Genomic DNA, 11,222 nt, shown 5'->3' with positions numbered 1-11,222 from the left:
CGGGGTGGGATGGGGCTACCCTGTATCTAGCTTATCGCGATCTCCTAATGTCGATGCTTTCAAGTTTCTGATGAGATGCAGTACTCGAGAAATAAATCAACTTTTGGGCTGACTACGGAAAGTAACTTGCTATGGGACAAAAAGAAACACAACCGCCGGAACCAACCAAAACCCAAGGAAAAACCGCATATATACGCATCATCTACACAACGCCCCATGCCCGATCAACAGGCAACTCAACCCCGTTGATAGTCCTCGCCTGATCACTTACCAGAAACAGGATCGTCTTGGCGACCTCGAGGGCGGTGATGGGTGGTAGTGGTGCGATGGGGTTTGCCTGAAGGGCGTGGACTGGTCTGTCACTGTCAGTCGATTTGTTTAATGAGATAATGAGGAGGGTTGAACATACTTGACAGCTCTGTACCCCTCCAGATCAACCCTTTGTTCTTTTGTTATCCTGTTCCCGACTGAGGAGTCGACTGAGCCGGGGAGGACGGCGTTGGCGCGGATGTTTTCGTTGCGGAAGCGCCAGGCGACGTTTTTTGTTGCTCCTATCTGCCCCGGTACTTCACGTCAGTTTTGATTGGGTTGGGAACCGAAGTAGGGGAAGGGGAAGAGGGGGGGTAATATAAAAGGGGGAAAAAAGGGCGAGGGATTACCAGCCCGTGCTTTGAAGCTGTGTAGGCAACCCCAGCAACAGCACCACTCCTCCCCGCGGTGCTAGCCACATTGACAATCACGCCCCCTTCCGGCCTCTGTTTGAGGTAAGGAATCACGGCCCTCATTATTTTCACGGGGACGGTGAGGTTGACGGCGATGACGTTGTCCCAGTCTGGATCGAGGAGTGTGTCGGCTGAGGAGAAGGTGTCGAGGATGCCGGCTACATTGACCAACACATCAACTCTCCCGCTAAAACAAGCATTAGTGATAACACAAAAGGGGGGAAACGGGGGGGGGGAGGGGGGGAAGACATACCCAAAATGGTGAGCAATTCTCACACCTTCTTCTATCTGTCCTGGGAGGGTTAGGTCCCCTAGATGAAAATGAAATCTACCGTGGTCTTCCACCCGCAAAAGGTCGTAGTCAAACGGTGTGATGTCCAGCCCCACGACCTGGAACTGATGGGAAAGAAAGAGTTGCGTTGTGGCGAGGCCTATGCCGGAGGAGCAGCCGGTTATGATTGCCAGGCGGGAGTACCCCAGGGGATCGATGTGGTGGGGGGGGGGGTGGTAGAGGGTGTCTGGGGTGGGGGTGTAGAGCATTTTGTTTGGGTGCTATATTGTAGGTTGGTTGAGTAGGTAGATGTTGTAAGTCAGGTTGGTTGATGTGTAGCCTCAACAGCAATATCTCAATGCTGCCCTCGATCTTCGAGATATCTTAGGTAATCAAGTCAATTTGATGAAGAGAAAGGCCAAGTTCAGTCCTGAGATGGGCAAAACAAACTCCAGGTTACGAACCTTGCTCCTCTCTTATACCTCTTCTCTCCTCATCCATCCCAACAATTCCCTCTCCAACATCCCTCACACTCACAAAAAAAAAGAGAAAAAAAAACACCAACGGCGACGCGGCCGGCCACGCCCACAAAGTGGTATGATCTATCCTGACTCCTCATCACAGCCGTGGCGAGACTTCATCTTCAGCCCGCTCCCCATTAAAAAAAAGGGGGGTCAGCCAAGCAAACCCCAAGCTCGTGGGGTGGTCTGTTCTACGTGGGGGAGCACACCCTCTCCAACTAGAACATCAGACCACTTTCTGGCGTGCCTCACGACACCAACACACAGTCAAATGATCACACAACCGCCAACTCACTATACTGAGAAAGTGACCCAAACACCATCCAGAACCAGAGTCATCATAATACAAGTATCCTTTCAATAACTTAAGTAGCTAGCTAGCAAGAGCCTGCTTCATAAGCACCTTTGTGCAGCAACCGCTGCAAATAATGTAAACCATTGATGGAAATTTCGCTTTGATGTATGCACCGGTCCAAATTACAACCACCATTTGCTGTTGGCAAGAAATCACAAAAATCCTCACCACCATATAGAATCCCTCTACACTAAAAGTCCCCAAGAACAAACAAAAAAACAACATATGCCCTACTTCAAACCCAGATATCATGTCTGGGAGCGCGCCTGATTAGATACCGACTCCAAATACAAAAGCAAAAAGTTCCGATCGGCTGGGGAGATGGGTGTCTGGCTGCCCCGGCGAGAGTTGGTTGCGCTCGGTACCCGACTACTGTTGCCGGTTGCATGGACATTCTCCACGCCTGTGACTGACGGGGCCATGCCGCCGGCGTTGCCCTGTGACGCAAGAGACGCAACTCTCGATCTGGGAGTAGTAGACCGGACTTGATCATACACCATGGACTCCTTCATCTTGCCGTTGGCCGAAAGCCCAGTGGGCGAGGGCTGTGCCTTTCCGAAAAGCGACAGCAACTTCTGCTTCTGGTCCGCGTTGCCACTAGGTTGACGCTGATGATGCTGATACTGCTGATGCTGCAGCAGTTGCTGGGGCGGACCAACAGGTTGCTGAGGTGGGAAAGTAGGACTTGCGTACGGCGACTGGCGCTGAGGCTGAGGCTGACCGTATGGAAGGCTGCCCGCCTGGGCTGGCGGGAGCTGGGGGGACTTCGTCTCCTGGTCAAGCTGATGGAACAAAGAGCGGTCCCGCGGAGACGGAAGACCAGAGCCTGAATTCCTGGCATCCTTCCTCTGGGGGCTCAAGCGTCTCTGAAGACGATGGATTTGCGAGTCCATCGAGTCATTGCTTTGGGCCGACTCGGGCTGCTTGGGCCGAGTGAGGATCTGAACGGCCCTGTATGGAAGGTTGAGCTCTGGATTCATCTGGACGGGAGCACCATTGGCTTCAGCAGCTCGGGCGATGGCCTCCGCATTGGATGGTCCGCCATATGGTTGGCTATTATTGGACCCATATCCTGGCCGTTCACCGTCCGACTTGATGGACGATCTTGTGATTTCGTTGCTTAGGGGACTTCCACGGCCTGGCTTTTTGAACATGTCCAACAACGCCGAGCGGTGCGACTCCGTTGATTGCGGCGGTCTTGGGGCCACAACTGGGTTTGCGGCGGCGTGTTGTGACACTTGTGGAGCCACTGCATGCTGCGGCTGAGGCCCATACCGCTCACCATAACCCTGAGGAACATTCACCGCGTGGTGCGACAAATACTGCGCAGCTGAGTTGGGAGCTTGTGTATGGGATGGAGCACTGGGCCAGCCCTGTCCAGACGGATGATAGCCAGCGTGCTGTTGTCCCGCGGGAGCGACATCGCTTTGAGGGGTAGCCACCGGCGTTGTTTCTTGTGTACGGGAGGTATTGCTCTTGAAAGCATTCAGAAGAGACATGTGATGATGTGTCAGCTGAGGAGCAGCCTTTCGAGGTGCTCCTTGATTCTGATAACCAGCTCCATCTTGCCCCTGGACCGGGATCGAATGGTGGCTTCCCTGCGGCGCTTGCAAACCATTATGGTGGGCAGTCTCTGGAATGTTGGGAGTCTGAAGAATGCTTCTGGTGAGAAGTGATTGCTGAACCTGGGGGGGCAACGGCTGCGGGTGGAGAAGAACGGGTTCCTTCTGCACTGGACGCGGGCCAGCCATGTACGAGTTATCCCCGTAGGCCTGGGTAGGCATCTGGTGGGGGACCCGCTGTTGTGTAAAGTATTCTTGAGAGACATTTTGATTCCCGTGAGGTTGGATAGGGAAGTTGGGCGGCGGCTGATTAGGTGGTACAGGTAACCGGTTGGTTGGATGATGATGGTGCGGAGTGTGCGGCTCCGGAGCAGTCGTGTAAGTGAGCTCCAACGGCGTGTGCGGGACTTGGTTACCGTACTGCTGCTGCTGGTAATACTGATGTTGAGGCTGCGGAGGCTGTTGGTGATGTTGCTGGGGCAGCTGTTGATAATGCTGGGGCTGCTCGTGATACCCTTGAGGAAGATGAGCCGCCTCGGTCTCAGTATTCTTTTGAAGAAGGGCCAACAGAGCGTTCCCTTTGTTGGCTGTCGCCGCCGGAGCAGGGTGCGGATTCACATGTGTCCCACTAGGGGGAGGCTGCACCTGGAGAAGACGCTGAAGTTCAGCCGTCGCCCCTTCAATGGTTTCGATGCTCTCCGTGGGCCCAGCAACAGGCTCTGTCTGGGTACCGAGGTCATCCTCTGTGAGAGGTTCTTCGATAGGAATATGGACAGGTACATGCGATCCGCGGGCTGCGTCCTTCTGCTTTTGCTGTTGGACCCATTTCTTGAGTTGGACAAGAAAAGGAGCCACCATGTAGAACTTGTTCGCATTCGAAGCCGCAGCGGCATCATCCTGTTGATTCCCCTTGCGGTTCCGAAACGCGGGAAGCTCAGAGAGCTTGTACCACTGAATTTTACTGATCTCTTTCCTGGTCTTTGGATGGAAGTTGGTGTCCATGGGCACATTCCGGAAAACATAGAGTCGAATTTGCTGATCCCGCATCGACATCTGGATGTACTTCACTTCATCATCCCTAGGCACCAGCCCAGCTTCCCTGATGTCGAAACCTGTTTCCTCGTAGACCTCTCGAATGGCGCAGTCCAAGTCATCCTCGTCCTTGTTGATTTTGCCTCTGGGGAAACTCCAGTTGGCGCCCTTCTTCCAGCCCTTGACCAACACAGTCGAGTCCATGGCCTCATTCAGCAGGATAGCTCCTCTGACGGGAACTCTGGTCTTGTACTGGAGAAACTCCTCGAACGCTCGCATGTGGTTTTCAGCCGAGAAGGAGGCCAGCAGGGGACAGTGCTGGAAGATTCGAAGACAGAAACTTCGGAGCGACATCGACGGGAGTGTAGGGTCCAGCGGACGTATAAAATCTTCGTAGAACCATTGTGCCTCTTCGACCTGGAAGCAAATTCGGGCCACGGATGACAGATCCTCCTTGGGCAGGTTTATGATGAATCGGACACAAAGGTCGTCCAACCCTGGGCAAACAGGTCAACAGGTGTCATCCAACAGAGCGGTACCAAAAAAGATACATACAATCTTCGAGTTGCATCTTGTTTTCGGCCATGACAGTGTGCTGTGGTGTGGCATATCAACAGCCTGGTTTCCTGAGGGGTGGTCGTCTGTAGGGCAGCAACAGCGCAAAAGGCAGTCCAGGTTGCGTGGGAACTACTTTGCGGTTCTAGGTTGGAGGTGTTTGCGGGTACGGAATGAGGTAAGGAAGTGGTCTGTGTTTCTGGTCGATCGATTTGTGTTTGTTTGGCGAGGGCTTCGCTGGCGGACTGGCTCGGCAGGTTCAGGCTTGGACCGCCAAATCGCAAAGGTAAGAGTTTCCCCACCGCAAGGCAATGCGTGCGCTTCAGAGTCTAGACTGGACAAGCAAGAGAAAATTTGCACAGATACAAAGCAAAGCAGTGATAGGCAGGTGAGAGAAAAGGCTCAGGTGTGTGGCCGAATTGGGCGGGAGCTGTCGACAAACGCTATCGGCGGGTCAACCATGGAATCTTGAATGGGATGGGGAGAGACGTGTGCAGACGTGGACGGCATTGATTTGTCTCCACTGGCGCAGACTGGAGATGTTCGCAGAACCCAACTGTGGCTAGAGCCCAATTCACCCCACCAGTCCAGGGATTCAACGCCACATCCTGCTCCAGTCAAGCTTGTGCCAGGAGCGGATGTGGCGGTGCAATGCCCCGCTCCCCGCACAAGATGGTGCATCTGGAAGAGGCCAACCACAACACACAAGTGTGTGGCAGTCCCGCGCCACACGGGCACGCTGAGCAGGGGTTCCACCTTGAAGCTGCAGGGAGGTCGCCCAAGAACGTCATCACTCGGAAACAAAGAAGACGTTTGATGCACAGGGCTAGATGTTGAGCCATGGGGCCAGCCAGCAGACATAAAGCAAGACGGAAGCTGCCACGGTCCAGCTGGTGCTTTTTTACTTGACCTTGTCGCTTCTTGTCTCTCTAGTACACCAGACCAACATCCCGACCCTCGGGTTCGTTGACTCTGGCGCCAAAAGTGTTTCCAATTTGGGTCTGACAAGCGCGAATCTGAAACCGACAAAGAGCCTGCCGCGACCAATACCTCACTTACAACCAGCCGGAGGCCAACTTGACAGCCGCCGGAGCCCGCAACAAAGCGTCGACTTTTATATCAACTCTCAGCCTCTGTTTTTTTCTGTGTTTCTCGTGCTCTGTGTGTTTTATTTCCATTCTTTTATTTCATATACATTCTTTTGGATTTTTTTATTTTTTTTGATCGACATCGATCACCGCAAATCACCATGAACGTGGCTATCAAAATCCTGGAGAAGAAGGCTCTCAAGAAGCTGGGGAAGGACAAGACAAATACTAACTCGGAGAACCCTTACCTCGAAAAAGTCCCGGTCTACAAGAACGGTAAGGTCGCAAAGTACAAGACTCAGGAGAGACCTATTCCCCAAGGCCTTTCCAAGAATGACGCCAAGATTCTCAGGAAGATCCGCCGAAGAGCCTATCGTTGGGACATGGGGTTCAGTTGTTGCTGCATCCCCATCCGGTTCGGCTGGTCCGCCATCATCGGTTTGATTCCTGTGTAAGTATACCAGCAGCTGTCTCTGTGTGACCAAACATGGGCTAACAAATGTTCTGTAGCATTGGCGACTTTGCAGATTTCCTCATGGCTCTTGCTCTCATCAAGAAGGCCTCAAAGGTCGATGGTGGTCTTCCCAAGCGTCTGTATGGCATGATGTTCACCAACATCATGCTCGATCTGGCAATCGGTTTTATCCCTCTCATTGGCGACATCGCGGACGTATTCTACCGAGCCAACACGAAGAATGCCTGGCTGCTCGACGCTTTCTTGACGGAAAAGGCAAAGGCGCTCCAGGCTGGTGTCGTTCAGGATCCAGAGACGGGCAGTATTGTCGAGATGCCGGACGAACTTGCAGGGGCCGAGGGGGATCGGGATGTCGAAACCGGGGTCACAAGAACGGGTACGATGCCATCGCTTGCCACTCCAGCCGCCGTAACGCCGGCACGCTCTGGACGGCAGACAGGAGACATGACAGCGGCCCCGCAAAGTGCACTGGTAGCTCCTGTGAGGAATCTTACACCACCGCGAGCTCCGATCGGGGGAGGCCTTCCGGGTCGTCAGATTACACCAAAGCAGGACCCCAGAGACAATCGTGGGAAGGCTGGTCGGAGATAGTGTAGTTGCCCAGGTGACGTCAGGAGGTGTCAGGGGCCGCTTGGATATGGTGCTAGGAGGGCAATGCTGAAGCGAAGTGTTTTTATATTTCATTTGTTGCTTTTCATGAGCGAGGAGTTTTGGGAAACAGACTGCATCATGATACCCAGAGGCAAAGGGCATTTGAATAATAATAGTTTTCCTCATCTGCGAGACAGCGGGAATGTGTATTCTTCGAGAAAAGGTCTCAATATTCCAAGACCGGAGACAAGGCTGGGTCAAAATCAATTAATAATGAAGCCGCGAGACAGACGCGATTTGACGCGTCTCCCAGTTTGATCTGGTCAAGGATCCCATCTGATAATCTTTTCGACCCCACCTCTGCCCAGAGAGGTCCATGGCTGCTCACGGGGCAACAGCAGAATGGGTCAAAGTCTTGCAAGTTGCAACAGGGGAACTGCAGTGTAGGCCGATTCCAGGAGGGCAGATCGGGACCCGTCGGAGCTGCGAACAGTTCGCGTGTTTGGATTCTTGGAAGTGGAAGCCCAGCTGGTTCAATTCCAGGCAGGATGGGCCCGAGTGTGTCATGGTGGGGTCCATGGTGAAATTGTTGCAACGTGCATCCGAATAAATAAACTCTGACAAACGCTCACCCAACAGGCCACTGGAACAGGCATTGAATGGCGCGGCTGATGATGGATCTGATAAGAGCGAGAGGGCCGACTAGGAACAGGGAGCAAGGGACTGGTGGGATTGCCCGGTGATGCCCCTCTTGGAACAACCAAATGAGAGGCTGGTGTTGATGGAGGGCATCAGTGACGCCGCACAAAGTGCCTGGGCCCCCTGGAAAGAGACTACAGGCGTGTCGACGCGTATCCCTGCCGTACAGATTTAGTAAAGTGGGCCGCGTCCCGACGTGCAGCATTTAAGAGAATTCGCGACGCCCATATTTTGCTTGAGAAATTCTCTTTGTCTACACTCACAACAACTCTCCCAATCCCGCCACAGTCGTCACTCAGCAATTGCCTCTGATATTTCTTCTTCTTGTGGCCTTTGCACCTCCCATATTTCAGCCCTCAACTATCTTCACAATGGCCGCCGAAATCACACCTTCCAAGCAGGTCAGTAGCTAGCTACCTTTCCACGCGTCGGCTACTTTACGCGTCCACAAAGCTAACATCCTTTACTTTTGCAGGCTGCTTCCGCCATTGACGCCTTCAAGATGGAGTCTCCCGTCAAGAAGCTCAACTTTGCCCCATCCGACAAGGAAAACAAGCCTTTCAATGCCGACCTCACCACCCTCGAGGCCGAGATGGATGCCAAGTTTGAGAACAAGAAGGAGGAGATCAAGACAGTCGCTGCCCCAGAACCAAAGCAAGAGCTCCTCGATGAGCCGCTCCTCACCGAGAACCCTCAGCGCTTCGTCTTGTTCCCCATCAAGTACCATGAGGTATGTGACGCGACTTTGACGCGTTCTCAAGTTGGATCACGCGTACTAATTAAAACCCTTACAGGTCTGGCAAATGTACAAGAAGGCCGAGGCTTCCTTCTGGACTGCTGAGGAGATCGATCTCTCCAAGGATCTCCACGACTGGAGCAACAAGCTCAACGATGACGAGAAGTTCTTCATCTCCCATATCCTCGCCTTCTTCGCCGCCTCCGATGGTATCGTCAATGAGAACCTTGTCGAGCGTTTCAGCGCCGAGGTCCAGATTCCCGAGGCCCGCTGCTTCTACGGCTTCCAAATCATGATGGAGAACATCCACTCCGAGACCTACTCCCTTCTCATTGATACCTACATCAAGGAGCCATCTCAGCGCACCTACCTCTTCAATGCCATCGACACCATTCCCTGCATCCGCAAGAAGGCCGACTGGGCCCTTCGGTGGATCTCCGACAAGGATGCCTCCTTCGCCCAGCGCCTTGTTGCCTTCGCTGCTGTTGAGGGTATCTTCTTCAGTGGTGCTTTCGCCTCCATATTCTGGCTCAAGAAGCGCGGCCTCATGCCTGGTCTCACCTTCTCCAACGAGCTCATCTCCCGTGATGAGGGTCTCCACACCGACTTTGCCTGCCTTCTGTTCTCTCACCTCAACAACAGACCCAGCAAGCAGCTCGTCGAGGACATCATCCGCGATGCCGTCACCATTGAGCAGGAGTTCCTCACCGAGGCTCTTCCCTGCGCCCTGCTCGGCATGAACTCGAACCTCATGAAGCAGTACATTGAGTTCGTCGCTGACCGTCTCCTTGTCGCCCTCGGCAACGACAAGATCTACCGCTCCACCAACCCCTTCGACTTCATGGAGAATATCTCCCTCGGCGGCAAGACCAACTTCTTCGAGAAGCGTGTCGGCGAGTACCAGAAGGCTGGTGTCATGAACAGCACCAAGAAGTTTGAGGAGTCTGCTGAGGAGAGCAAGAACGAGAACGGCGGCGACTTTGCCTTTGACGAGGACTTTTGAGCGTCTTGTCATTTGCGCTGCTGCTGATTTCTCTGCTCTTTTTGTCTTTTTATAACGACTAATACCCCCTCACGCATTTCTTTTTTTCTTTTCATAAACTTCTGGTATAGACAGAAGGATAACGTCACAGGCGGAGCGGGCGGGCAAATCTTGTATGTTGGATAGTAATCCCCTGAAGGTCATGTACAACAAAGACTGTTTTGTTACGGATTACGGTAGGCAGGCGTGGATTTCCACATCATTGAAAGGCGTCTGGAGTTTTGTTTTTGCTGAACGCGCAAACAAAGAACGAAATGGGTTCTTTTAGGGATGGATGATGGATGCCTCATGAGTATGAGGTGGGATATTTGGGAAGGAAAGAGACATACATAAGTAGTATGGGATTGTATGAGTAGGACCTCAGCTAATGAAGGGATTACACTGCACTGTTTGTTCCTCGCATGAAATATCTTGGTGTCGAATGTGATTGTGTCCAGTTTTGATGTCTCGGTTGTTACTATGCCATTTTTGTTGTCGTGTGGGAAAGACTGGCGTTCACCCATGTTGTCCACGACTTGATGGGGCCCATTTTGTCTAGAAATCTTGATAGTCCTCTCCCGCTCGCACCCTGCGCCTTTAACGAATGCTTCCCATTTCCAACAGTTACGCGCGTTCAACCGTCTTGTGTGGCCCTTTGGAAACTCTTGGGCTGATTTCTTTATTATATTTGATGATTTCGACTCTGCGGTTACCTCTTGACGTTCCCTTCCTCATCATCCCCCCTACCCTCCCTTATCATCCCCCTACCCTCCCTCATCATCCCCCCACCCATTACCTCTTCCCCTTCTTCTTCTTCTTCCCCCCACCACCCCCTGCCCCTCCCACCTGCGGTACTTGCTTCTCAGCAGCAGCCACCACCGGCATAGCAATCCCACTCCCCTGTCCCTCCCCAGCTCCCCCGTCCGCCGCCGCCTCCCCCATCTCCACATCCCCCTCCTCCTTCTTCAACCCCCTTTCTTCCTCCCTCCCAGCCGCCCTCCCCGCCAACGTTCCAAGCATCTGCACCAACCTCCCCACCTCCTGCGCCTTGCTAGTCTTGTACTTGAGACTAACCCCGCTCTTTGGGTCAAACGTCGTGATCACCAAGTGTCCCCTCTTTCCCCTCTTCTCATCCTCAACTACCTGCTCGGGCGTGGCAGACTTGGGGGTTCGGTGGGCGGGGGAGAGGTGGTAGTTTGTTGATATTCTTGTCTGCCATACCACAAAATTAGTTGGGACAATAAACAGGGAAAAAAAAAAAAAAGGAGGGGGGGAGGAAGACAAACGGTGGTAGGTCGAGCGGCGAGCAAGAGGGAGGAGTGATGCAGCCAGTCTTCTGATTTGGAGTAGTAGGGCATCTTGACGGTGTTGTTCTGACACTCGGTTCGCAGCGCGTAGTTTGTGAAAAAAGTTAAATGGGGACAGGAAAAATCAATTTGCGCACGCGCTGCGACTGGGAGAGGTCGTGTCGTCAAGGTTGAATGGTCAAACAAGGTCGCAAGCTTCGAGAATTGGGTGTCATGGGTGAATGTCCACACCTTTGAGCGACAGTTTCCGGTGGGGCCAAGCTGGCTGGACTAAAATGCGGGGCGCT

The 11,222-nt window shown here is 53.2% G+C and overlaps 5 protein-coding genes across 5 annotated transcripts; 2 read left to right on the top strand and 3 right to left on the bottom strand.

Annotated features, from left to right (window-relative positions):
- Positions 1-76: 76 nt before the first annotated feature.
- QC763_711115 (uncharacterized protein) lies at positions 77-1,262 on the bottom strand (the record flags this gene model as incomplete). The annotated part of the gene is made up of 4 exons (XM_062916107.1): positions 77-356; positions 410-555; positions 660-909; positions 976-1,262. 4 exons carry the CDS (start codon positions 1,260-1,262, stop codon positions 203-205), a joined length of 837 nt encoding a protein of 278 aa, XP_062762122.1. The 3' UTR covers positions 77-202.
- Positions 1,263-2,117: 855 nt separating this feature from the next.
- Positions 2,118-7,947, bottom strand: DCP2 (mRNA-decapping enzyme subunit 2; the record flags this gene model as incomplete). The annotated part of the gene is made up of 2 exons (XM_062916106.1): positions 5,019-7,947; positions 2,118-4,960 (listed from the first exon to the last, which is right to left on the bottom strand). Exons 1-2 carry the CDS (start codon positions 5,047-5,049, stop codon positions 2,118-2,120), a joined length of 2,874 nt encoding a protein of 957 aa, XP_062762120.1. The 5' UTR covers positions 5,050-7,947.
- Positions 5,825-7,172, top strand: QC763_711100 (uncharacterized protein; the record flags this gene model as incomplete). The annotated part of the gene is made up of 2 exons (XM_062916105.1): positions 5,825-6,557; positions 6,617-7,172. Exons 1-2 carry the CDS (start codon positions 6,268-6,270, stop codon positions 7,170-7,172), a joined length of 846 nt encoding a protein of 281 aa, XP_062762121.1. The 5' UTR covers positions 5,825-6,267.
- A 295-nt stretch (positions 7,948-8,242) lies between the features above and the next one.
- RNR2 (Ribonucleotide-diphosphate reductase (RNR), small subunit) lies at positions 8,243-10,091 on the top strand (the record flags this gene model as incomplete). Its single annotated transcript, XM_062916104.1, has 3 exons — positions 8,243-8,272; positions 8,347-8,601; positions 8,666-10,091. 3 exons carry the CDS (start codon positions 8,243-8,245, stop codon positions 9,608-9,610), a joined length of 1,230 nt encoding a protein of 409 aa, XP_062762119.1. The 3' UTR covers positions 9,611-10,091.
- A 329-nt stretch (positions 10,092-10,420) lies between these two features.
- On the bottom strand, positions 10,421-11,197 carry QC763_711080 (uncharacterized protein; the record flags this gene model as incomplete). The annotated part of the gene is made up of 2 exons (XM_062916103.1): positions 10,915-11,197; positions 10,421-10,840 (listed from the first exon to the last, which is right to left on the bottom strand). The coding sequence occupies exons 1-2, from the start codon at positions 10,984-10,986 to the stop codon at positions 10,421-10,423; spliced, it is 492 nt and encodes a 163-aa protein (XP_062762118.1). The 5' UTR covers positions 10,987-11,197.
- Between the last annotated feature and the right edge of the window lie 25 nt (positions 11,198-11,222).

The sequence above is a fragment of the Podospora pseudopauciseta genome (assembly GCF_035222475.1).
Source record: "Podospora pseudopauciseta strain CBS 411.78 chromosome 7 map unlocalized CBS411.78m_7, whole genome shotgun sequence".
NCBI lineage: Eukaryota > Fungi > Ascomycota > Sordariomycetes > Sordariales > Podosporaceae > Podospora > Podospora pseudopauciseta.
The sequence above is the reverse complement of the archived record's forward strand: the minus strand, read 5'-3'. Positions and strand labels throughout refer to the sequence as shown.